The sequence below is a fragment of the Megascapheus bottae genome, chromosome 7 (assembly GCF_031878675.1).
Source record: "Megascapheus bottae isolate mThoBot1 chromosome 7, mThoBot2.hap1, whole genome shotgun sequence".
NCBI lineage: Eukaryota > Metazoa > Chordata > Mammalia > Rodentia > Geomyidae > Megascapheus > Megascapheus bottae.
In genome coordinates this window covers 63,784,583-63,812,086 of record NC_143515.1, presented here as the reverse complement: position 1 = coordinate 63,812,086, position 27,504 = coordinate 63,784,583, and the positions used below count along the sequence as shown (strand labels likewise).

At 44.7% G+C, this 27,504-nt stretch overlaps 1 protein-coding gene and 1 pseudogene across 2 annotated transcripts; one reads left to right on the top strand and one right to left on the bottom strand.

Annotated features, from left to right (window-relative positions):
- Positions 1-27,354, top strand: Lbh (LBH regulator of Wnt signaling pathway). Of its 2 annotated transcripts, none has more exons than XM_090337216.1 (3): positions 1-226; positions 3,135-3,237; positions 26,871-27,354. In XM_090337216.1, exons 1-3 carry the CDS (start codon positions 201-203, stop codon positions 27,057-27,059), a joined length of 318 nt encoding a protein of 105 aa, XP_090193342.1. In that variant the 5' UTR covers positions 1-200; the 3' UTR covers positions 27,060-27,354. The 2 variants fall into 2 exon arrangements, with proteins under 2 accessions (XP_090193342.1, XP_090193341.1); XM_090337215.1 differs by having other exon boundaries at positions 3,132-3,237.
- On the bottom strand, positions 14,400-14,868 carry LOC150060923 (low molecular weight phosphotyrosine protein phosphatase pseudogene; annotated as a pseudogene).
- Positions 27,355-27,504: the final 150 nt, after the last annotated feature.

Sequence of the window (27,504 nt, the reverse complement as noted above, 5' to 3'; positions counted from 1 at the left end):
AGCTCGGTGGAGAGCGAGGCGCGCCTGGTGCACTGTCGACGCCGCTGGCAGCGGGGCTGTTTCGGGAAGGCGGACCGGCGAACGCCCAGTGCCCGAGCTCGGCTGCCCGCCGCGCCTGCCTGTGCCCGTGTCATCCTCACTGGGGACGCACAGACCATTTTTAAATCCCAAGGGTGTGGGTCAGCCTCCCCTAGGACTTCATGTCTGTTTATTTCCCCATTCACTGGTGAGTATCCTGTGCCTGTGGCGGGCGCCGGCTTAGTGGGTGGCTACGTGGCCCCCGCGCCTATGGGTGCCGGGCTTTGGGTTCGAGGTCAGCCGGTGGCACAGACAGTGGTCGCTAACCCGTCGCCCCCCCGGAACCCCTTCAGGAGTCACACCAAGGTTGCAAGGAGGGAGGGGGGATGTGGGGGTTGGGGGCGGTGGTTCTGAGAGCAAGCCAGACAAAGGAAATGAGCTGGGAGCCCTCACTTAAGTGATGGGAGGGTGGGTGGTGGAGGGTGGAGAGAGAGAGCTGGGGGTTCTGCAGGACCCCCCCCACCCCTGGGTGAGACCCCCTATGCGGAGGGCTGCGGGAGAGGCGCACGCCGCCTGGCGCAGGGGGCTCTGCTCTCCCCGGGCCCCCCTCCCGCCCCTTTTTCTTTTTGTTTGCTTGCGAGCCTCGACGTGGTGGAGGCCGGACGTAGAGGCCGGCTGCAGCGGGGCTGAGCTGGTGCAGCCTCCGGGTTTGCAGAGCCCCGGGGAATGGGGGCGGGGGACGCTGTCCTCACACCGAAGCCTCAAGCAGCGGCCGGGCACGCGCGCACCCTCTCCACCCTCGCCCTTCCCGTAGCCCCTAAAAAGGGTATCGTCTTTGTAGGGGCCGGGGTTGGAGAGCAGCCTCCCTTACTGTGCCAGGAACGCTGGAGCCAGGAAGGACCCAGCTGGGGGCCTTCGGCGTTTGCCCCCAGGCTGAGATCAGGGCGAGGAAGGATGGGGAGAGAAGGCGCCTGGATGCTGGGACGTGCCCGCAGGCAGCTGCTTCTTCCTTCCTGAGCTGGGGGATGGGGGGTGGGGGGAGACGAGGCGGCAGTGGGAGACGAGCGCCTGAGACCTCGGGCGCACGCTTTCAGGTGCGGCACAAAGAGCTCAATGGGTTGGGGTCAGAGGTGGACTGCGGGGAAAGCCGGGTTCCACATACCCCTGCAACTGGCAAGTCCATGCTTCTCACTGCAACTTTTGGGGCCTGTTCCTCAGACCCAAGAGAGGACAGAACACCCCTCCAGACCCGGAGAGCCCTGTGGATGCTCCTCTGGCCCACTTTTTAGGGGGCTAGGGGCGGGGGGTCGGCGGCAGGCTTTTTAGGACCCAAGGGGAAATTGCCTTGGAAGTCCCAGTTCCTGACCCTAAACTTGTTCTCCGGGCCAGCAGCTAGCCTCCCCTCCCCCATCCCAGCCTGGCTGCAGAGAGGGGACTGAACTCTCACCATGAAGTAAATTCCCCGTCCCAGAGACTTTGGCACCCCGCTTTCCTTAGTGTCCTCAGTCCTTTCTTCCTTGATACATGGATGGCATGTCTTGTGGGGGAGGGTTGAAGGCTAGGAGAGAAATGTGGCTCTGCCAACTGAAAATGTAGCAAGGTAGATGGCATTAGGGCCGTTCATACATATTATATGTATATATTATATCTATGACTTCAAGAAATCAAAAGTTTAGGGTTCTTCTGTTGACTAGCATTTGATAGTGTGCAACATTTCTTTTCCCTAGACTATGCCTTTAACACAATCATGCAACGCATTAAGATTAGCCTCTCAGGAACAAACAGGGCACCTGTGGCTCAGTGGTTGTACCACTTTTTTCAAGATCACACAGCTCTTGAATGGCAGAGCCTAGAGCAGAGGCTCTTGGCTTCTGTTCCCAAACCTGATGCCCCAGCCCCCCTCCCCTCATATTTCCATTCTAGAGGCTTGAACTCAGGGCTTGGGCATTGTTCTGAGCATTTAGCACTCTACTTCTTGAGCCACGGCTCCACTTTCAGGTATGTGCGTATGTGCATGCGTGCTCTTAATTAGAAATAAGTGTCTCACAGACGTTCCTGATGGGCTGGCTTTGAACTTCAAGCCTCAAATCTTAGCTTCCTGAGTAGCTAGGATTACGAGCCTGAGCCCTGAGCACCCAGCTCCAATGCCATTTCTCTTTATTCTATGTAGAAACAAAGAAAATGAAGAATCTGCTGTCCTTGTTTCCTTAGATGTCATCTCTCTAATGCCCACCTCACCTTTTTCACAGACACGATGGTGAAAATACTAGGTGTTATGTAGCTAGTTCCTGGATTTGGTGTGTTTGGTATTATGTGTTCCCATGGCTGTGTAAGGATAATGGGACATTTGTCTCCTGCTTAGAGAGTACAAAGCACTTTCACATGTCAGCCATTGGTGGGCCAGCTTGGCACCTCTGGAAATTTCCTTTGCAATCAGAGTCCGGGTATCCTTAAGGCTTTTTAATCCAGGGGATGTTGTTCAAGCTATGAATATGCAGCTGCCCAAGCTGAGGCAAGGGGAGGGGGTTGAGTGGAAGATGAGAAGCTGGCTGAAAAGCCAACCCCTTGGGACTGTTAAGTGGGACATTTTGCTAAAAGGAGTGCCACACAGACAGACATATAGGGAGACAGCATGACACTGAGCTTTGTTTCCCTGTAGCTGACTTGTTATTATTATTATGTAATAAGAATAATAATATGGACTTTCTATTTGGAAATTTATGAGAGGATTATTTTTAGTCTAGGTAGAGGAGTAAAGGGTGACCTGGCTGAATTGGCTTTAATGTGGTCACTTGCATCAGCTGCTACCTACTGGTGTGGCTTTTTTTTTTGTTGTTGTTGTTCATCAATGGAAAGAAAATCTAGGGTCACCCTTTGTGGGAGTGGACTGCAGTGTAGAGGAGAGGAGGGAAAGGTGCTTTGCAGACAATGGGCTTTGGTGATCGTGATACAGCAGGCCTGGATGTAGCTTGCTTTGCTGCTGTGAGCTCTGATTTGGGCTCCTCTTTCCCTGTCTCCAGATAGTGCCATGGTCTCAGAGCCACAGAGATGCTGAGAGGAGGAATGTGAGAATGCGTGTGCACGTGTGTTGACTTTTGGTCTGGGTTTCTTAGCAGCCCTGACTATCTGAGATCAGCCGAGATGACTGAGGTGATGATGAATGCCCCATCCATGGAGGAGATTGGCCTCAGCCCCCGGAAGGACGGTCTTTCTTATCAGGTGAGTTAAGTACTAGGTTCCCTCTGATTCCTTAGAGCCTGGTGGCTTTCATTGGGATGGGGGCAGACTTGGTTTTATGTCCCAGTGGCACCCATAAAGCTGTGTAGCTCCAGGAGAGTCCCCAAATACCAATAGTCCTGGGTTGTTTATCTGCAAAGTGGGGGGCCATGATATGCTGTATGAGATATGATAAAGATACAGTGTCATAAGAGTAGGGGTTTAAGGCATAAAGATCCAGTACAAACAAGCCGCCATTATTCATTAGCCATCTTGACTGTGAGAAAGCTCATTCACATTGGCAAAGGTGTAGTCAATTCAGACAAGAATTTCCCTTCCCAGCCATGCCTGGGGCAGAGGCTAAGAGGAAGCCTATGGGAGAAGGTAGTCTGATGGGGAGTGCCTGTCAGACACTGCATGCCTCCTCAGGGTTGTTACTGAATTGCTTAAGAGTCAAAAAGGAAGCTCTTTCAAGGCATACCACTACTGGAATCTAGCAAAGAGAGCATCTTGAATGCTAGATCCAAACCGCAGACAGACCACAAATGGGGACTAAAATGACTTTTCCACACTCCTTATCCAGTGCTCTTCCAGGCTTGCCATGCTGGTGATAGGGCATTTCAGTAATCTCTGGGGTAGAGAACTGGTTTTGGATTGTCAAGGAGTGTTTATTCTGGGAGCCAGTGGTTTATGCCTAGAATTCTAGCTACTCGGGAAGTTGAGGTCTGAGGCTCACAGTTTGAAGCCAGCTAGGGCAAACAAATCTGAGAGACTACTACTTCCAAGAAGAAAAAGCCAGAAGTAGAGGTGTGGTTCAAGTGGTATAGGACCAGCCTTGAGCAGAAAAAGCTAAGCAAGAGCGTAGAGGCCTGAGTTCGAAGCCCCACTATTGGCACAGAATATAAACAAACAAATTTAATAAAGAGTATTTGAGGAGAGAGGAGTCTGTGTGGAAAGAAAGTCTGTGCTACCAGCCCAGGCCAATCTGGGCATCCTATGGAAGAAGTCCCTTAAAGTGAGACAAGTTCCCAAATACTATTTAGTTTAGGTGTTTTTTTTTTTGTTTTGTTTTGTTTTGTTTTCCAATGCTTAGGGATTGGACACAGGGCTCCTACATCCTGAACTACATCCTCAGCCCCAAACACCATATTCTTAAAGCCGTGGAAAGAGTAGCTTCTACCAGGTAGCCAGTGACTTGCTTGGGATGAATGTAGACATTTCTGGCTGATGCTCAGGAACAGAGCAGAGGGGGGGGGGGGAGGGAGGGAGGGAGGGAGGGAGGGAGGGAGAGAGAGCGCGAGAGCGCACTGCAGCTCTGGTGGACACAAATGATCTCCTCACTCATCTCGAGAGCTGGCTTCTGCTTACAGCCTGCCCAACATGTGTTCAGACTTTCTAGTAACCATTTACTCACCCACTCCTTGAGGTGTCAATTTGTGCCAAATAAATGTGGAAACATGAGTTTCACTTGTTTGAGTGGGTACATAGACAAAACATGGCAGGGACTCTGTAGACTTTTAATTATGCTCACAATATGGCACTAACTTTCAAGGGACAGTCGGTGGACCGACCTGAATCTTTCAGGACATAAAAAAGCATCTGTCTGGAGGAGTCTAGGCAGATGTAGACCCGAGGCTAAAGCAGAAGGAATGGGTACCTACATGCCCAGCATCTGCTATGTGAAGATCCTGGGGTAGGGGTGAAGGGGGAACAAAGATAACAGTAAGTTATCCCTTGCTCTCGGTGACCAGGTAAGGAGAAGGTGAGGTGGATCCTCTATCACTGATATCTAGTACAGCATCATTGAGAAGTACAAAATGTCACAGGCACTGAAAGAAAGGTCATGTCCAGCAGAGAGATCTCAGGAAAGTTTCATTCTCAGGAGGGCTAGATGGTGGGCGCAAGGATTGACAAATTCCAATGGGCATATATTGGATGACCTTGTTCCAAGGTCAAATCACAAGCTTGAGATTTTGTTCATATGCCAAATTGGGATTAATGTCTCCTTCTCTCTTTCTCAGTTCCTTGGAAAAGTAGGTCTCAGAAAAAGCTACATACTATTATTATCCTCAGGAGTAAAGCCAAGAACAGAGCTCTGAGGATTCCTAGCCATGAGCCAAGCCCAACTATGCACTGCGATAGACTTAGCTCAAGGGCCAGGCCCAGCCAATTCCCAGAGCTTTAATGGAAAAGCTTTTAGTTGGATATCACTAGCTTCAAGGGGTCCAGAGAGTCAACTACAAGTTGTCATACCTGCTCATTTCAGAGCCCCTCACTTAACCTAAACAGGAACCAGCCAAGAGGGATCTGAAGCCTCAACAAAATTACATGAAAGGTGAAGGGGTCCCCTCTAGGTCCTCATTTCCCTTTTTTTATTGTTGTTGTTGTTGGTTGTGGAGCTTGAACTCTGGGTCTGGGCACTGTCCCTGAGCTCTTCAGCTCAAGTCTACTGCCCTACCCCTTGAGCTACAACCCCACGTCCCATTTTCTAGTGATTAATTGGAGATAAGAGTCTCACATTCTTTAATGCCCAGGCTAGCTTTGAACTGCCATCCTCAGATCTCAGTCCCCTAAGGAGCTAGAATTACAGGCGTAGGCCACCATGCCCAGTACTCATTTTCCTTTGAAGGCCTACCCTGACTTCCCTGTGTCACACCTTCTTAGCTTCTGTCCATCAAATTGCATCAGCACGGCTTATATTGAGATTGACCATAGCTTCCTGTGGCCCATCCCTGATTGACCAACCATACTGTCTGTGTTCTATAAGTTCATGTGCATGCTAGTTTCCCACCCCATCCTGGGCCCTGTGGAAGTAGCCAACAGAGCAGGTTCCACATGGAAAAGGCCCAACATGCATTGCTTTGTTCCATACCAAGGCAATCAAGAGCCCTTTCTGAAGTTCCTTCATGAAAATAGGGATCTGATATTCCAGATATGGTCTTATGGTACTGGACAGTGGTCTCTACCCAGGGGATATGGACAGATTTCCTGGGGACTATGAGAATTGGACTTAAAGCCAGCATCATAAGGACAGAAAGATTTGAGGCCCTGCATGAAAATATCTCCAGAGCCCAGGCTCAGCTTTATTTTTCTCTGGCCATTGCAGGCCCAACTCAACTCCTCTTTCTTCTTGGCCACTTGTGTCAGTAACCCGTAGATCTAAGAGAAGGGCCTGAAGGACTTTTAAAGGTCTAAAAGACTATTCTGTAGTGTCTGGCTGATGTTTAAAAGAATAGAAGTACATGCACTCCTTACTGATGACTGTGGTTGGAAAGGTTCTGTGATGGAAATCTAGAACCCAGAACTGAAAGCAAACCTCACCTGTAGCCATGAAGAGAATCAATATGACTCAGAAGCTTGGAAATTACTACATAAAAACACTGTGGATGGTTGCCCAGGAAAGTCCTGTAGCTCCCCCAGCCATGGGGCCCTTGACAAGCTTCCTTGACCCACTCTGATGGAGGAGAATATGCTGCCAGCCCAGGAAAATGCAGCCCCCTCAGCTCCTTACCCTTACAGCTTAATGGCCTCTTTATTAGCAACCAACAAGACAGGCCTGACTATTTTGACACAAAACAAAGGGACCTCCTCGATTCTCCCAAGCATTTCTGCAGTTATATTTCCAACCTTAGGTTTCATCTTTACTCCTTTTGAGTCCCTTCTCATCATTCCAGCTTTCCTACTTATTTCTATCTTTATGAAATTAGTGCCCCTGGTACCACTTGGGGAATAACCAACCAGATAACTAGACTGCAATCAGAACCACTCCAAGGTACAGGTGCATGATACATCAGAAAAGCAAAGCGTTGGGGTGAAAGACCCATGTCCTTCACTCAGGCTGAGCCTACATCCTCATCTGTAAAGCAGGATGAGAATTCATAATTTGGAGACAAAGGAGGAGAGAAGAGTCTTGGGGATTTGCCTGTGGAAACCCAACGTGCTCTTGGATGCTGGCCTTGCAGCCTAACCTCCCCTAGCATAGCATGCAAAAGCTTACAATTTTATTACCTTGATAACATCTGGTTAGAACTACAGTTCCTTTGTTTTCATTTCTGTCTGTCCCTTCCTTAGTATCTAGACCAAGAGCTGATATTGTTATCCTTCCCTAAGCAGCACCTGAGTGGCTGCTCTTGCTTTCCAGACACTGTTACTCTTGTGACGTGTAGCCATTACTCTTGGTCAGGCAGGAATTGGGTCTCTCCTCCAAGATTCCCCATACTGGGCTCCCATGTCCAGTATGTAAATAGATCACAGATCTTCCTTTTGATTCCAGAGCTAGTGCTTCATCTCTTCTTAAGGTAGAAGTGAGGGAAATTGGGTAGGAGGGAGAGCACCAGGCTGGCTTTTCTTTATGTCCACCTATTATTTGCTTCTTCCAGTGCCAAGAAGCTGAGTGGTAGCCCTGTTCCTGGGGACAGAGCTGAAGGATTTGTGTGGCCTGAAAAGCAGCCTCCTTAGAACTAGGTCTTAGTGTCAGCTTCTGCTTTCTCTGCCCCCTCACTCTAGAAGACATGCTCCCTCTTATCACAAACTTTCCTTCCATCTTTGTAAGCCTATCCGCATGAACTCTTTTTTTTTTTTTTCTTTTTTTAAATGTGCCATTACTGGTGCTTGAATTTAGGGCATGGATGCTATCCCTTAGTTTCTTTCAGACTGGTGCTCTACCACTTGAGCCACACACCTTTACTTCTGACTTTTTGGCAATTAATTGGAGATAAAAGTATCACACAGTTTTTATTTTTGCTTGGGCTAGCATCATACTGTGATCTTCTGATTTCTGTCTCTTGAGTTGCTAGGATTACAGATGTGAGCCAGCAGTGCCCAGAAGTCTGCATGAATTCTTTTTTTTTTTATTTTTTTTTATTTTATTTTTTGCCAGTCCTGGGCTTGATCTCAGGGCCTGGGCTTTCCTCAAGGCTAGCGCTCTCCCATTTGAGCCACAATACCACTTCCAGCTCTTCTATATATGTGGTACCAAGGAATCAAAGCCAGGTCTTCCTGCACTGCATCAACTCTTGAGTCTGGTTTCACGGTGCACTGTAGCACCTGGAGCAGCAAAGTTTGACACTGTTATCTTTAAGTGGCCCTTTCATCCCATGCATCATATCATGCAGAGTCTGCTTCCTTCCTTACTGGTTAGGCCCTCAGGAAGGTTCTTGCTCACCATCTTGCCCCCACCAGCAACCCTGCTTCCTCCAGACTGGATATAACTCATCAGCTACTTTTGTGTGCTCTTCCTCACTACTTTTGTGCCTCCTTGGTTACCCCCAGCTGTAGCACTCGGCTTGTAGTCCAGAGTTTCAGAGGCCATGACGAGCAGCTGTGCGCACACAAGTCCCATGGTCGCCAGGAAATAATCTTTCACAACACCAGACTTTAAAAAGCTTCAGTTGTCCCTAGAGAGACATAAAGCCAAAATTCCAAAAGCCTTGGCAGAAGATGGCCAGCCATAGACATGACAAGTTACTGGACCCGGGACAAGTTTACTTTCTCCTATCCTCCTTGTTCCCTCCACCACTCTCTAGAGTAGAAATCATAGTGAAGGCTATACAGCAGGCAGTTAAGACCATGGGGGTCAGAATCACAAGGTACCTACTTATCTCAGTGGCAGTGGACCTTACAGAGCCATTGCCTGTCTTGTTTATACTGAGTTCATGTTGTCTGAGGATCCAGTGTCTTCCCTCCTATGCTGGCAGCCTCAGCAAAAACGTTACGTTCTTTGTCTTAGACAAACCCTGAATTAGGACCCATGGCAGGCTGGGAATTATCCCCCTAGGAGACTTCTTCCTTCCCCTAGTCCCCTGTGCACACAACAGTAGGTCTGTGTATGGCCAGCAAGAGAGCACGTGTTCTTTACTCTCCAGCCAGTCTGCACACTGGAGCCATACAACCAGCTGCTCTGAAAGAGCCTGTGTTGCGCCCATCACCTCCCTCTCCCAGTAACTGTTCCTCCATCCCACCGCAGAGCCAGGGGCTGTGTCTCTGACTCCACTTTTTGTCCCTGCAGTCCCTTAATGAGAGCAGAATGATTGATTAGGCCGTTCCTCTCTCCCTTTCCTGGCGAATCCCACAGTCTCTTCCACTGGAAAAGAAAAAGGAGGATTGTATCATAAGGAAAAGAGGTGCTTTAGGGTGGTGAATCTTGTGACAGAAGCCAAGTGCTATTCCTGGGTGTCTAGCAGATGTCCTGAGCTGATCTTTCAGGGCCAAGTGCTGAAATAATCCTCAGAGAGTTTGAAGACAAGCCCTCATTCATGCAGGGTTGAGGCTTGTGGGGGCTTCCTTCCTTTCCAATCTTCTGCCTCTCCCCTGTGTCCATAAATCAAATCCTGTGTCTACTGTTTGCTTCCTTCTACAGCCTGGAGACAACTCCCGGTTGCTCAAGCCCATCTTGAAAAAATATAAATGTGCCTTACATTTTCCCCAGCTGCTGTCAAATAAACATCATGACCTCAAGGGGAGTAGGGGAGGGGACTGAGAATGGGGACTTTGCTGCCTTCGCTGTGGCTTGCCCACTTTGATAAGTTGTTTTAAGCATCTAGCTTAAACTGCATTGTAGGTTGACCTCTCCGCCAGGAGAAATGATGGTGCCAGTGGGAAGGAAGGTTCTGGATGGATCTGAGCAAAGAGACTGCCATAAATGTTATCAAGTCATCCAGAGCTGGTTGATCTCTGGACCTGGCTTTCTCCTAACTTGGTTTGGGGAGTAGTCTTCTTGATAAAATATGTATTTCATTGCAGTAAATATTTTGATAGTACTGGGTTTTGAACTTGCTGATTCTGTGGGTGTTCTCCCGCTTTATTAATGCCTCCAGTCCCCTTTTTGCTTTAGTTAGTTTTGAGATAAGGTTTCTTTTGCCCAGGTCAGCTTCAAGCCAAGATCTTCCTACTTCTGCCTCCCAAAAAGCTAAACTTATAGGCATGTGCCACTATGACTAACCTCTTTATTTTTTTAATAAAAATTAGAAAAGCGTGCCATAGTTGAAAGATAAGAGGAAAAAATAAAAACACTGGGGTATTGCTCTCTGATTATGGAAACATTTTGATTCATCTATTTTTAATATTTTTCTATGCACTTATTATTTTAAAAATATAGTTGAGGTAATACTGTATCTGCTGTAGTGTGAATCCTTTTTTAATTTAATATAATACTGTGGCTATGTTCTTCAAATTTTGTTTCCTTTGTAAAATAGTATTTCATCTTGTTATGTATCCTAATTACAGAATATTTAGGTTGTGACATATTTTGTTCTTACAAGGAACAATGTTTTGAACACCATTTTACATAAATTTTTGCACAGGCTGATTTGTCTCCTTGAATAAATTCCTAGAGGTAGAATTTCTGATTCAGAGAAATTCAACATCATTAAGCCTCTTGATTATGTATTACCTTAAGAAAAATAAAAGAGCTTATCAAAACATTAAGATCCTAGCACTGAAAGCACTAGCAAACAACAGCTCAGAGGTATAACATCTATTGAGATGCGGTAATGACTGAGGAGCACTGTGTACTGAGTCAGAAAGGTGCTTGGTTATTTCAGTGTGTTTCAACATTATCTTCCTGCAGTTTGTTTTTTATTTCAAGTACGATGATAATGATGATGTTGAAGCCAATTTTAGTCATGCCAGTCACATGAATATACTCTGGATTATACATGTCTGTGGGCTGGCAATGACTCTGTATGTCCTTTCTTTTTTTTTTTTTTTAATATTTATTGAGAGCTTGCTGCTGTATGTCAGGAACTGTTCTTTTTTTTTTTTTTTTTTTTTTGCCAGCCCTGGGCTTGGGCTCAGGGCCTGAGCACTGTCCTTGGGCTTTCTCAAGGCTAGCACTCTACCACTTCAGCCTCAGCACCACTTCCAGCTTTTTGCTATGCATGTGGTACCGAGGAATCGAACCCGGGTCTTCGTGCATGCTAGACAAGCACTCTACCACTAGGCCAAACTCCCAGCCCTGTATGTCCTTTCTTATTCTATCAGTCTTGGAGTACTACATGACCTTGAAAAACACCAAGAAATCCTTTGGACTTAGAGACCCATGATGCTTGGCCAGATACATGCTGAGTCCAATGAACTACTACCAGTTCCTAAGGGTTCCTGGCTTGGGCCATGGAATAGTCATGGTTGAGAGATATTGCTTCCTTGGCATTAAGGCTCAGATGGACTCTTAAAAGTAGATTAAAATATAATGGATGTCTTGAAATCAGTATCCAAGGGTCTGCTGGATTCCATATGTATAAAGACAGCCTGGCCTAGTATTTAAATAGAGGTTACATACCCTTATTGGTTTATAAAGTAAATTCAGGCATTACACAGACAACTTTAGAAATGTTAGTGCTATTATGCTTGATATCTACAACACCTGCCATTAGTTTTCCATTTATGTAGTCATAAAGTTTGAGCTGGGGCTTGAACTCAAGGCCTGAGTACTATCCTTAGGCTTTCTCAAGGCTAGAGCTCTACCACCACTTCCAGCTTATTCTAGGTGTATAGTACCCAGGAAGCAAACTTCAGTCTTCATGCGAGCTAGACAAGCACTCTACCACTAGGCCAAACTCCTGCCCCCATGACTGTGCAATTCTTTTAGGGGACAATCCTGCTGATACCATGAGGGAGTTTGTTTTCTTCAAAGGTTGCTTCTGTACTCTCAGAAACATTCATAACAACAGCTAATGCTCAATTGTGATTTCTGGATTTGTTGGATCATTTGCTCCCTCTGAGGAGGCAGTTGAAGCATCCGGATCTTTCCTGGCTGTTTTGTTTGGCATGTTAGTCTCACAGAGTTTCATGCCAAATAACTTCTTAATAATGCTTCTGTGAATATAGCACTCTGCATTTGAACAGTGTCAGACAGGAAGATAACTGGCCCAGGGATTCACAGAAAGTTTCCAGGGGCCATGTCAACAGGAAGGGTTCTCAGGAAATCCATGTCTTCATCTTCAGCTTCCTTCAGTGACTTTTTTTTTTCCAATTGCAGTTCCTGAAGATAGGCTTCCATGGTTTTCCTTTTCCTACCTTTCTATCAAAATTGTCCTCCCTATTTCATTTTTTTTTCAAGTTTAGCAGATTTATTTATTTTTATTGTAAAGGTGATGTACAAAGGGGTTACAATTATATCAGTCAAGTAATAAATACTTTTCTTTTTTGAACAGTGTCACCCTCTCCCTGTTTTCTCTGTTTTTCTCCTCCTGATCCTCACCCCCAAAAGGTATATAGTTCATTTTCAACATAGTGCCTAGTGAATATCACTGCTGAATCAGTTCACCCTTTGTCTCACCATTTCTGTCTTTCCCCTTCCTCTCCCCAAATCAGATAAACTTACATGCAAGACAAAGGGTACAGAAATGAAAAACAGTGACAAAATGGGGAAAAAAGAAAAAAATAGATAACCACAAACAATACAAAAAAACCCCTCCTGTTTCCAGCAGAGGTTTGAGTTCATTTCAATAAGCATCATTTTATATGATCATATGAACATAGCTAGTGGGCCTTGGTGATCCTTTCCTAAGAATATCCTCCTTTGGGCTCACTGCGTGAATATTTAGAGTCCTATCTAATTTATCAAATCCAAGTGTAATTTTTTTTGTTTCTTACTATCCATTGAGTTTACTTATAAATTTATAAACACATTCTAATGATTACAAATGAGAGAAACCAGGGAGCCTATGTTTCTTTGGGTCTGATTTATTTCACTTATTATACTTTTTCCAAGTGTCTCCATTTCCTCACAAATGGGGCAATGTCATTTTAATGGAAGCTTAGAATTCCATTTTGTTTATATGCCATATTTTCTTGATCCATTTGTCCACTGAGGGACATCTAGGTTGCTTCTAGATCTTAGCTATGGTAAACAATGTTGCAGTGAACATGGTTGTGCTGGTGGCTTTAGTGTGGTCTGGATAAATGTCCAGAATTGGGATTGTTGGCTCACAGGGAATACCATGTTTTGCCCTTTTAAAAAAATCTTATATAACTCCACAGTTTATTTTGAAAACAATATTTTCTGAAATATGATTTGAGGTGAGCTAACTGATGGTACACCTAAGTTACCTGTTTGCCTCGAAGTTATTAAATACTGATGAAAAAATTTTTACTAATATACCATTACGGCCACCAACATAACAGAAATCTGCAATTTTTAAGATTTTTTACATCTGGTCAACTTTTGTTGGACACCTGAGTATATGGAAAACATACTCTCTACTGATGAAAGGTAACCTGCATACAAGTGTACTTCCAGTATAGAATTCAATTCTTAAAGGCATAGTGGCTCAAATCAGAGCAAATAAGCTGATTCCCATGAAATAAACTAGATACAAAGCAACAAGTAGTAAAACTGCTAAAGATTTATTCCATCAATTTTCCTTATTCTGTGTTGTTATTTTGTATTTTGAGGCAAGTTATAGCCCAGCCTGGACCTGAATTTATGATCCTCCTGCCTTAGCCTCCTGAGTGCTGGATTTATAGGCACTGCCATGCCTTGCTTTTATCTTAAAACATACAAGTATACACTGTGAGTAGACTGAGCTAAAACATGTCTCAGGTAGGCGAGGGAGCTGTTATCAGTAGAGCTGTTGTGACTCTGAAGAAGCACAGGTCAGCCAGGTACAAGGTGAGGAGTGGCACTGAGCAGTGCTAGGCATGCAACATGCCAGGTAGACTGCACCCCTCAGGTCATTATGACTTCACTGGGTTGTATTTTGTTCTTCCATATTTACTTGTTCCACTGTTTTGTAATCAGGGAAAAATGAGAAGTTCAACTAGTCAACTAACTTCCCCAAACTAAAGCCTTTTTTTTTTTTTTTTTTTTTTGCCAGTCCTGGGCTTGAGCTCAGGGCCTGAGCACTGTCCTTGGACTTTCTCAAGGCTAGAGCACTACCACTTAAGCTTAGGCACCACTTTCAGCTTTTTTTTTTCTATATACGTTGTACTGAGAAATCGAACCAGGGTCTTCGTGCATGCTAGGCAAGCACTCTACCACTAGGCCAAAATCCTGGCCCCAAACTGAAGCCTTTTATTTTTGGGTAAATAAAACTAATTACTTTAAAGATAAGAAAGAGCAAGTTAGCTGAAGTAACCACAGGGGCTGGGGCTAAGGAAAGCCTAATTACACTTAGGCACAGGACTAGTGGGCGAGTCACTGGGTTGACTTAAGCAGTGCTAGTCTAGTGAGCCTTCTCTAGGAAGGCCCTGCAGTACTGGAGGCACTGCTGGTACACACTAGCTCCAAGTCGGAGTCGTTTCTGTAATCGGGATCTTCAATAATGAGTTGTTTTTGTGGATCATGGCTCCCCAGTAGATCGATTTTAGCTTTGTAGTTTTTAACTTGATTACTTTTTCTATTCAAATCTCTCAGATTGCTTTCATCCATACACAGTATGTAATCAAATGTAGCCAAGTCTTCTTTGGTAACCTGTCCGGCAGTGTGACTCATGGGGATGCCATGTTTTCTCATGCAGCTCTACCCTCGATAGTCAAAGGGGGTTCCCACTTCATACGTGGATGTAGCCACACGGTCTATCCTCCTGTTACCTGGTCAGCTACAAGTTTTCTGAAAACTGCTTCTGCAATGGGTGACCGGCAAATGTTATCCAGACACACGAATAGCATGGACTTGGGGCTGTGCTCCGCCATCTTCCTGGGTGTTCGCTCATGTTTTGCCTTTTACACCACCTCCTTACTGCTTTCCAGAGTACCCTCCCCTCTTTCTAAGGGAAGATCTTTTTCCACCTTCTTTCACAATGCTGCCCCAGGGTTTAAATCTTTAAGAATCTCAAAGAAATGTTATGGTCTAGGTATCCCTCTAAGTTCCATCTCTCCACAGTAAGAAACTAACCTACTGAAAATTTACCTTTGAGTTTATTCATTATTGTGATATATTCATCTACCACTTAGATACTATTAGCTACAATAAGCCAACCCAGGAATTTTTGTTATTGCTTTGGGGTTTAAATTTATTTATTTATTTATTTTGTTGTTGTTGTTGTTTTTTGCCAGTCCTGGGCTTGAGCTCAGGGCCTGAGCACTGTCCTTGGGCTTTCTCAAGGCTAGAACTCTACCACTTGAGCCTCGGCACCACTTCTCCACTTGAGCCTCGGCACCAGTTCTGGCTTTTTTTTTTTTTCTATATATGTGGTACCAAGGAATTGAAGCCGGGTCTTCGTGCCTGCTAGGCAAGCACTTTAACCACTAGGCCAAACTCCCAGTCCTATTTTTTATTTTTTATTAATCTTTAAATAGTTGTACAAAGGAGGTGCCATTTAACAAAGAAATTTATTATGACTACAATGCACCTTGGTCAGTGCAATATTCTTAACCTACCCTTCCCTTACTTTCCTTCATTGTGTAGTATATACATTGAAGTCTTGACGGCACTCTACCTCCCCCTTCTCCTCTCTTGGCCCCATATTGTTTTGTTTTAAGACATAGTCTTGCTGTGAAGTCCAGGCTGCCTTTGAACTTGCCATGTAGCTGGAGCTGGCCTGAACTATGGATTTTCCTGTTTTAGCTTCCCAAGTACCAGTACTGGGATTACAGGTATATACCACCACACCCAGCTTCAGAATTATACCACAGAAGCCATACCCCAGATCCAGAATTCTTTTAATAAAAATTTAAGGTAACTGGACATTTGAATGTATCAATTTATTATATCTTATTGCAGAGAAGTATGGAAAGCTAATGACTAAAGACTTATGTGTATATATATTATATTAAGAAATATATCACATTAAGAAAAAAACATCTATGGAATAGAGTAATGCTTTAAGACTTCAGTATTGGACTTCATGAATTTCTTAGTAGATAATGTTTGACCTTTTTTTTGTTTTGTTTTGTTTTGTTTTGCTAGTCCTGGGCTTGAGCTCAAGACCTAAGCACTGTCCCTGGACTTTCTCAAGACTAGAGCTCTACCACTTGAGCCTCAGCACTACTTCCGGCTTTTTTCTATGTATGTGGTATGGAGGAATCCAACCCAGGTCTTCGTGCATGCTAGGCAAGCACTCTACCACTAGCCCAAACTCCCGGCCCTGATTTTTTTTTTTTTGTCAGTTGTGGGACTTTGAACTCTGGGCCTGGGCATTGTCCCTGAGCTCTTTGGCTCTACCACAGGAGCCACAGCACCATTTCCAGTTTTCTAGTGATTAATTGGAGATAAGTCTCATGGACTTTAGTGTTAGGGCTGGCTTGGGCTGGCTTTGAACTGGGATTGTCAGATCTCAGCCTGTTGAATAGCTAGGATTATAGGCATGAGCTATTGCACCAGGTGATATTTGATCTTAACTTGCTTTGGTATTTATAACCTATTGAGTTCATCAGAAAGAGTGATGTTTATTGCCAATGCTCATGCCAGTCATCCCCAGCTACTTAGGAGGCTAAGATCTGAGGATCATAGTCAGAAGCCAACCTGGGCAGGAAAGTCCATGAGGCTGTGATTTCCAATTAGCTACCAAAAAGCTGAAGTGGGGCTTGAGACTCAAAGAGTAGAGCACTTGCTTTGACCAAAAAAAAAAAAAAAAAAAAAAAAGCCCAAGGACAACAACACCCAGGCCCTGAGTTCAAGTCCCCAGTCCTGGCACACACACAATAGTGTGGTATATACATTTCATTTCAAAGTTTTAATATATACATTATAGTGAAAAGTTTAGGGCATGCAAATAGAGGCATACTTCTTTTGGAGAAGCACATAGATGAAGAGTTTAGGAATACTGGTTTACACTGTGCCTGGAACTAGTACTCTGAGGCTGCAGTCAGAGAAGGAGGCAGGTTTGAGATTGGATTAGCTGTCTGGAATGGGTCATCATCAATAGTAGTATGATATTAGGTCACCCAGGGGCTGCTGAGATACCACCAGTGACAAAGAACTCAGGACTTCCCAGATCAGAAAGCTAAAGAACTAAAAGTCTAGATAGCTGGCTCCTGACCTTGGCTTTGCTGATAACTCTGCCATCACAGATAACTCACGTCACTTCTTTGGACCCTGATTTCTTCATCTACAACAACAGCTCATCTCTATTATTTTTATTAGAAAAATGAGTAATGAAATGGAATCCTAGATTTTCACTTTCTCATATCCTCCTTTGGACAGGTTTGAAGGCAGTTCATTGTATGGTTTACTTGTTTATTTTTGTACTGGTAGTAGAAGTTGAACTCAGGGCCTTGTACTCTTACTCAACTTGTTCTCTTAAGTTTGGTGCTCTCAAGTCTGTCCAGGCTGGTTCCCAACCTCATATCTCAGCCTCCTGAGTAGTTAGGATTACAGGTGTGAGCCACCCACACTCGTTGGAAAATGCCTCTTATGTTTCCCTCAACCATTTTTCAGTTTTGAAATGTTGCCTTTTAACCTTGACTTACATGTTTTTCTTTCCCAGGGTATTTTTTTCCCCACTAGACCAAGAGATCTCAAACTTTTGGTCTCAGAAATTTTTATGTTCTTAATAATTATTTATGATCACCCAAGAGCTTTTGTTTATGTGCATTTTGTCTCTATTGTTTTAAAATTAAAACAGATTTTTCCATCATTACTAATTCATTTAGAAGAACAATAAAACCATCATCTGTTAATATAAATATTGGGTTTTAATAAAAGTAACTATATTTTCCAAAACAGAAGACATGTAATGAGAAGAGAGACATTGCTGAACGGTTTTGTAACTCTTTCTTGTCTATTTTAAGGGGAGATAGCTTAATTCTCACATGTATTTCCCATAAGCAAGTCCATGATACTTGTTGCTTGAAGTTAGGGAAGAAAACCTGGCCTATACAGATATGTAGTTAGAAAAGGAAGCTTTTCAGCTTTTGCAGGTATTTTGAATTTGATACTTCATCAAACTTTAGGTGGTAGTTTCTTAAAGGTATCTGAAGTCTATCAATGAAGTTTTCATACATTTACATTAAAATTCATTGGTGTGGGATTCGGAATATGGTTTGGTGGTACAGTGTTTACCTGGCATGCATGAGGCCCTGGGCATTGTCTCTAGCCACACCCATCATTCGGACATTCATTTTCTGGATTTTCATTTTATTGAATCTTTTTTTTTTTTTTTTTTTTTGCCAGTCCTGGGCATGAGCTCAGGGCCTGAGCACTGTCCCTGGATTTTCTCAAGGATAGGGCTCTACCACTTGAGCCACAGCACCACTTCTGGCTTTTTGCTATATATGTGGTACCGAGGAATCGAACCCTGGTCTTCATGCATGTTAGGCAAGCACTCTACCACCAAGCCAAACTCCCGGCCACTGAATCTTTTTTTTTTTTTTTGCCAGTCCTGGGCTTGGGCTCAGGGCTTGGGCTCAGGGCTTGAGCACGGTCCTTGGACTTTCTCAAGGCTAGAGCTCTACCACTTGAGCTTCAGCACCACTTCCAGCTTTTTGCTATGTATGTGGGGTACCGAGGAATTGAACCCGGGTCTTCGTGAATGCTAGGCAAGCACTCTACCACTAGGCCAAACTCCTGGCCCCTTTATTGAATCTTTTATCCAGGCATAGTTTTGATTGTTTGAAGAACAAATCAACTCACTGATTTATGCAGATGTTGACACATCTCATTTTGTAACATTAAAAAAATTCATATTTGTTAATATTTCCACTTATTGGAAAGCCTGCAATTATTATTAAGCTGATGCAAGTCTAGTTGTCCTTTGAAAGCCCAGTTTTTCAAATCACTGGTGACAAGTACAGTCAATAGTCTTTTTCCGAGTGACAAGTTCACTTGGTTCATTTTGGAGGTATTAGCCCAAGTTGGAATAACCAATTTGTTAGCTATTCTTTCAGATAACAGTGGCACTCCATTGAGAAAGTGGCTAGTTCAGTTGGCAACCAATACTGTAAGGGCTTTGCTGGTCTTAGGACCTCAGCACCTAAGTAAGCAGAAGAATACTTCATTTCAACTTTTTGTTTTACCATCCCCTGCTATTAAAAAATGACCTCCATGTCATGTCATAGTCAATAAAGGTTATCTTTACTGATGCCTTAAGAACATGAATGGACCTGAAAGGACATTACTTTTTGTTTTTGCTTTAATTGTGGGACCAATACGACTTGCAGCCACTGCATTTATTCTTGCAAAATCACTAGTGTCACTCCTTGTTGCTTTTTATACTATTCTTGCTTTGGTAATGTGCCACTGACGTCTTTGGAAGTCAAACAGTGGCTGTGAGACAGAGCTGCAAAAAAAAAAAAAAAAAGCCTAAAAACAGAGTTATTTCTACTGAGGGTGACTTTGGAAGATATGGTAGGATTTAGAAGGGCTCTCTGAACAAGGATGGGAAGGCTGTGTGATGAGAGAGAAGAAGGGTCTGATCATAAGACATTGGGTAGTATGAGCATAGGCTAGAGAAAGACCTGGAAGACTGGAGACCTGTCTTTAATGACGACACAGTTCGATGCAAGTATCTGAAATCATCTATGTCAGATCATTTCATTCCTTCTTTTTCTGCCCTGCGAGCATCTCTCGCTTTGGAAAATCCTCATCCGCTCTCTAGGTCCAGCAATTAGTATTCATTAATTGGAATCTGGAATTCCTGTCTTGCAGGATGGGTGTGTGTTTGAAAGATGTTTATGAAAGATGGTGTTTATCCCATGGATTTCCTTTTCTTTCAAGTTTCCAGGCTAGAGGCTTAAGTGTCTTTGATCCAAAGGAAGGAGGCTCAGCAGTTGCTGTAAAGCCCAAATCTCTGCTCAAGTGCCCTGAGGACTAGAGGCACCGAGGAAGAGCAGGACAGAGTGAGGTGGACATAGTCCCAGCTCAGAGACACGGGATGGGCCTTTAAGTCACTAGCACTGGAGCTGGGGTGATTCTCCCCTACTACCTATAATTGGCCTGCTACTCCTGTGCTGCAATTCTGCTCTTACCAGTCACATGCCACATGAGTAACCACTAAGGTGCAAACAGTACTAGCATTATAATGATAAGAAAATAGTGGGAGGCAAGTGTTCCAAAGATCTGGCCTTCTTATATGGTCAGGGGCAAAGTGCAGGGTGTACTGTTCATCTGAATTAGCTGCTGCTCATTCATTCTCCCCGTGGCAGAACATCTGATCATTGGTGCAAACCAGCCCCTCCTAGGAAGCAATAAACACACAAGGCCAATCCATTGTTGTTCTCTAGGAAAAATAAACTCGGACTTGGGGAACTGAAGTCAGGAGGAATCTGACTTACCCAGATGTAGGTCCCTGGAGTGGTGAGCTGAGTGTTGAAACAGGAGACCCCCTGGCTTTAGGGTCTTCACAAGGAGTCCAGGGGCTGGACAATCCCCATGGACTTGTTCAAGCCCTGAGGAACCAGAGGCTCTGGGAGGTAGATAGTGATGCCACAGTCATTTCTTCAGTGAATCTGGCCTGGGGCTTATGAGCAAAGCTCAGAGTGTTGTTCATCTGCTCCTCTCCCAATCTATGGCTGTTGGTTTTCCAGGTGCTCCTTACTCTTAATGCTCCATGGGGACTCCAGCTTTACTAAGTTAACAACAAGAACTAGGAACTTAGAGTTTACACACACCTACATTTGATTCCCTCCAATGACCTATTAGTGCATTAATCTGAATTGTAAAGAAGAGGGGAATGGCTCCCTCTTAATATCCAACATCAGTATCCACTCTAAAAATACTGCAAAGTGCCAATCTCTGTGTGCGTGTGTGTGTGTGTGCATGTGTGCATGTGTGTGCACGTGTGCGCGCACACGTATGCGTGCGCCCACGTGTATGTATGAGTATGTGCTAGTTTTGGGACTTGAACTCAGGGCCTGAGTGTGTATGAGTATGTGCTAGTCTTAGGACTTGAACTCAGGGCGTGGATGCTAATTCTTAGCTTTTTCACCGAAAGTTGGTACTCTACCACTTGAGCTATACTTCCACTTCTAGCTTTTTATGGTTAAGTGTCACAGACTTCCCTGCCCAGGGTGACTTCAAGTTGTGATCTTCAGATCTCAGCCTTCTGTGTAACTAGGATTCCAGGTATGAGCTACTATAGTAGTTGGTTTTAATGCCTTCATTCTCTCAGGAGGCCACCGAGGCTCTAAAAAGTCAAAATGACTTGACTATGGTTACAGAGATAGGAAGAGACAGGGCAAGGGAAGAACAGAATTTTTAGACTCTTGGCCCACTTGTGGGATGGTGATTTTCCATAGCAGCTTTTTCATCTCTGCAGTTGGAGAGGGTAGGCTTACTGTGTGGTTTTGTACCCAGTGCCTTGGGGAGCTAGCCAGGCCATTTCTCCCAGGCCCTCTGCCCTCCTTCCCCTCCCACCACCCCATCCTCTAGCACTCCTTTCCTCTGTTCCTCCCTAGCAAAGAAGAGCAGGGTATTCAGGCTGCCAAGGTCTCAGCTTGCAGAGCTGGTAATTAGCTCTTTGTGTCCAGTTAACCACCTTTCAGCCCCTCCACCTGCTGGTGTCTGCTTTCTCTATCAGCCCGCAGTGAGCCCCTGTGTCCTCTCTACAGCCAGCTTGGCTTGCTTGTCAGAAAAGAGTGCTGAGGGATGCACACAGGCAAGAGTGGCCCTGACCAGAACTTTTCACATTTTCCACACGAGATGCCAAGCATCTTTCTCTTGTCCCCACCCCAGGGGCAGCCAGGTTTAGGTCACCTGGCTTAGAAGCAGACAGTTGATAGCTAGTCCTCCAAATTTGGGGCCTTTGGAAACTTGGTGTTGCCATTCAGCTCCCTTCCACGTATGAAATGGGAGCTGGTTTACCTGTGACTTTCATACCCAAGCAAAAACTTGCTGATGAATTAGTATTCTCTAGATGCTTGTCCTCAAGTCCCTAGTTTTCTGCTGTGAGGTCACCTGTGTTGGTCAGCCAACTGAACAACCTCAGGCTTTGGGATAGTTCTTCCTCGGTGTCTTCATAATTATGTCTCCAATGTAGTAACCAGTCACAGGTAATTGTTTACATTTATATTGAATATATATTGTAGTAAGCCATATATAAATTCATATTGATCAAATTCAGACCCACTCAAGTGCTCAGTAGCCAGTATGTGACTGAGTAGTGGCTGCTTGTTGGACATTTCGGAATATTTCCGTAATAACAGAGCATTCTGCAGGACAGCACTTACTCCTATTAAAACTCCAATGTATTCGTTTCCCAACTCCATCTCACAGGCTGTCTCCCTCCAAATCATCCGGAATCCCCCTTGACCTTTCACAGGCTGTCATTTGGGTCCTCAGAATGTGAGGATTTACTGGGATTGGGGCCACCTGACAGAAGTTACCCTTCCCAGCACTGTTCCTAGTGAAATTCACCATCAGCAAGGCTGCTATCCTTGCACAGTGGGGCACACACAACTCAGTGAGTTCTTAGTGTGTGGCTGGCAAGATGTTATTTGATTTGCAATGGAGTAGCCTGGTGTTCATTTGTTATGGCCCAAGCTCTCCACCTAGGCAGCCCATGTGACAGTGGGATGCAGCCAGCAATGGTGATAAGGTGTGGGGCTGGGAGAATCGCAGCTGAAGATGGATGCTTCTAAATCTGCCCTGCCCCACAAGGAGGATTAAATAATGCTTTTCAGAGCTACCTTTTCCTTCTGACCCTCTTGGAGAAGTATCTTGCTGAGAAAGAAAATCAATATCTCTCTCTCTCTCTCTCTCTCTCTCTCTCTCTCTCTCTCTCTCTCTCTCTCCCTCTCTCCCTCCTCTCCCTCTCCCTCTCCCCTTCCCCCTCCCTCTCCCTCTCCCTCTCCCTCTTCCCCTCTCTTCTTCCCTCTGTTTCCCTCTCCCTCTCTCCCTCTCTGCCTCTCTCCCACTCTCCCACTCCCTCTCTCCCTCCCTCTCTCCCTCTCCTTCTCTCTATCTCTGCCTCCCTGACTTTCTGCAATTCAGAGACAAGGGGAACCCTGGACTAGGATATTTACTAGAAGCAGTTTCTTTTTCAGAACAGGAGTCATTCTTTATTCCCTGCCAGTTCCTGCAGGCAACCAACATGCTGGGTTGGCCTCAACCCTCCTGTCATGTGCTTGGCAAGTCTAGCTTGAGTTCTTTTTTCCTTTTCCACTGCCTTCCCCACCCCATCCAATTACAGTTGCAACCTCTCATTTTTCTGCTGCCTGGATGATTAAAAAGCATGACTTAGTGGAAAAATGTTGACCTCCTTAAGGTCAGCATCTTAAGCAGCTGTTGGAGATAAGATTGTTCGGGCGAAAGACTTGGCAATACTTTGTAAGACTTTCTGTCTTGTTTGCAAGGAAACCATGAGGCTGTGTCTGGGCACCTTTTGTTTAATTATGAAGAGAGCAACAATATTCAGAAGCACAAATTGGTATAATCTGATAATAAAATAACATCTCTGATGGCAGGGTTAGAGTAATGATTATAGTGATTTTTTTTAAAGTATAATTAACAAAATTTGCCCACACACTCATTTTTCTTTTAAAAAATAGCTCCTACTTTGAGTAATTCAGGGAGCAAAATTGTTTGGCAACTAAGAAGTATCAGAAGTTCAATGTTCAGATTTCCTCCAAGGAGTTCAAAGACTTAACTGTGGTATTCTTGGTATGAAAGACATTATTTGGAGTTATTTTAATTGCTATGTTAGTATTACTGTCTGTCGCTAAGAGCTTGGCTACTTACTGTTCTGTTGAAATTGTTCTGGAGAAGATATTACAATTTGAATTTTATTTATGTCTCACCATCTCAGTATTTGTCAAGAACTTGTAACCATGTAATGACACAAGAAAGTTACTTGACTCCACAAAAGGAGAAATTGAACTTGGCATTGAGAGGACTTCACAGAAGAAATCAATCAATAACATTTCTCATATGAGTATCCTCAAATGAATGCTTCCTTCAGATTCTGTAAGACACTTTCTAAGGATATGGCCTTGAGCAAAGCATATGCCCTTTGTACTTTGGTTTTTTTGACCCATACAACAGGAATCACTCAGCCAAATGCTGATGGCTCATACCTGTATTCCTAGCTACTTAGGAGGTGAGTTCTGAGGATCGTAGTTCAAAGCTAACACAGGCAGACAAATCTGAAAGACTCTGATCTCTAATTAACTAGCAAAAAAAAAGAAAAGAAAAGGGTAGAAGACATGGACTAACTAGTAGAGTACCTTGAGCAAAAAAGACAAGTGAGAATGAAAGGTCCTGAGTTCAAGATCCAGTACTGTCATGTGCGCACGCATACATACACACACCCATCCACACACCCATCCACTCACACCCCCCATACACAGAAGGATCATCCAATACAGACATCATTATTGTGTATGTAAAAACTGTGCTTAACACAAACTTCATCAGCATCAACACTGTTTCACTTAAAATTCAAGTGAGAGACATATTTCTTCTCAGCTTGCGTTGAAATAAAATGCTGTCCTCCTGCTTTTCCTACCTTGTCTGTACTCCTGTCCCTTTAGTTCTTCCTTGGCTTGAGTGATCATAATTAGAAATGGGGTTTCATGTTTCCCAGCCATGCCACAAGGAGGCTCAGCCCTAGGCTTGTGGAGTCAAAGGGTGGAAGCTGAGTCAGGTGACCATCTCCTTTGGATAGCTCACAGCCTTGTCTCAGGTCCTGAGGGTTTAGGTTAAGCATCTGGGGGAGTCATCCCTTAGACTGTGCCAACCCAGCTCTTCTCCTGGTGCCTGAAGTGGATGCTCCAGGCACTGATAGTGGAGACTTAACAATTCTTCTCACTCTGGGTAGTTTTCCATCTTTGAAATGGGAACACTGACCCAGTAGTATCCTTGTTCATTTTTTTAATTAAAGCATTTATTAACATTGATTTTTACATCATATTACAAAAGACATGTTTAACAAACAAGTATTCAAGAAGGGAATCTCTACCTCATTCACTTTTTTAAAAAATGCCCAGACAGGGAATGAGAGAGAGAGAGAAAGAGAGAGAGATTATGCCATGTGACCTTCAAAGTCTCAGAATGTTATGGTCTTGGAGGGAGGGGGAAGTGACATCTCAGTGAGGGGACATCTACATGAACCTTTAAGCTACAGTGGTTTTTCCACTTATTGAGTCATTTTTAGGGCTCAGCTTGTATTCCCATGCCCAGGAGGGTCTCAGCTCCCCAGAAGAAAGGCAGAAGAGCTCAAATAGCCCATAACATCTGCTTCCCACTCAGCACTTTCGCGTGTATACATAGCACAGACCAAGGACAGAACTTCGGGGTTAACCCACACAGAAGAAGAAAGCCAGGGATGGTGGTCAGCTTTCCCAGGCCTCTTTTCACCTGCCAAGGCCTGGCCTCTCCCTGGCTTGTTTTTCTTCTGGCTGCTATTATGATATTTTTTATGAGCTCTGTTAAGTCTTTAATGATGCCTGGTTGGGCAGCTGGCTTAAGGCTTAATCCCCTGCAATAGGCCTTTATTGGATAAATGGTTAATAACCACTGGTCTGCAGGGATTGGGAGGCTTCTTGAGGCCTGTGATTCTCACAAGCCTCATGTGGCCTGCAGCATGGTGGGAGTGTGACACAGCTGGGGAAACATCGTGGGAAGCAAGGTGGGAAGGCTTGAATATCCCCTCTTGGGGATGAAAGACCACTATCTGCTGCCATGGATCTGTCCTCATCTAGACCAATGCATGCAGCCTTCTGGGAACTCTTTCTATGTGTGTTTGCATTGTTTTCTTACAGTGAACAAACTGGTGACTTTGAGCAAGTCCTCTGGTCCCTCTGGACCTGTGTTTCTTCTTCTATCAGTGAAAAGCTGGGAAGAGGTAGCCTTAAAGGTGCCAAAGTGTTTGTGATTGGACAAGCCCCTGCTTCCCAGATCAAGCCTTTTTCCAGCCCTCGGGTGTGTCACTGAGGACTGTGAAAGGCAAGGGAGCAGCAGCCCAGTAGATTAAGTACTTAAGCTGTTGGACAAAGAATTGGGTCAGCTGTAGTCACAGTGCAGAGGGAAACCACAGGACCAGACTTGGCCCTTGATTTTATAGCCTGGCTTGGAGATTCTGCCAACTCTAAGCAGGACACACAGTAGGCATTATAAAACAGAGTCTCGCTGATGGAACTTTGGAAAGCCAAGTAGTGTCTTCCAGATGTAGTGCTGCCAGTAAGCCTGGGGTTACTCACAAGCGATGAAAGGAAGGCACCTTAGATTTTGTTCACAGCTTGCCAGCGAATGGGGGTCCTGCCTTCTGTCTGGGTTTGGACTTGACAGTTATAGTGGGATCGGGACCCATTTGTGTGAGAGGCAGGATTGTATTGGAGGATACACAGGAGAGGCAAACAGACCTGAGTTGGCTTCTCATTCCCTTCTTGACTATATGGCTTACTTATCCTAGCCAGAGATTCTTCCAGACAGCCTGGGCAACAACACCCTTGTTTGACTACTGCTGGGTACTATTCTGGCAAGAATTTAATGCTTTAATACCTGTTGCATGCTTTGGACTCCAGGAAAGAAAGATATGGCTTATGGTAATAACATGATTTTTGAATTCTTTTTATCTGGAAATAGGAAGTAAAGTAAGTCAGCCTTTACAATTCAAGGGCACTTCTTCCAAAACTTGCAGCTTCAAGACCCAAAGCAGCTCCCAGAACCTTCTTTCCTGGTTTCTGTCTTGTATATCCACCATGTCCTCGAGGCAGAGCTCAGTCCCTTGTAGACAGACCATGCCATGTGTATAGGAAAAGGAGAGTTTTCTTTTTTCAAATTGTTCATGACCAAGGTTCGTGCCCTGCTTTGATTTCAGATCTTTCCTGACCCGTCAGACTTCGACCGCTGCTGTAAACTGAAGGACCGCCTGCCCTCCATCGTAGTGGAACCCACAGAGGGAGAGGTGGAAAGTGGGGAGCTCCGATGGCCTCCCGAGGAGTTCTTGGTCCAGGAGAATGAGCAAGATGCCTGCGAAGAGACAGCAAAAGAAAACAAGGAGCAGTAAGAATCCCCGCAAGCTCGCCTGGGTCAGGCCAGCCAACAACTTGTACCTGAACTGTTTTTCCCATCTCCATGGAAGAAGAGAGTGAGCCGCAAACTGAAAACGTCAAACGAGGCTTCCGTTTTATGCCTGCAAATCACCCAGTTGGTTTTTTTTTTTTTAATTTCTTTTCTTTTCTTGATTCTTCTATTTTGTTTTTGAAATTCGTTGAGCAGTGGAGCCCTCTGGTAACTTGCAAGGCTTTGTGAGAAAGGAAGGAAGCTGGTGAGAACAGGGGTGGGGGTGGGGGGTGGGGAGTGGGTACTGCTTCACTCCCTAGATGCACGGCATTTGGAGGAAGGGGGCAGAGGGGAGGCAGTGGGCTAAGAGGGATGGGCAAATAAACAAGGAACTTTTGGAGTAATCAACAACAGGCAAAAGCCAAAAGTACATGTGTTTAAGAAGACAT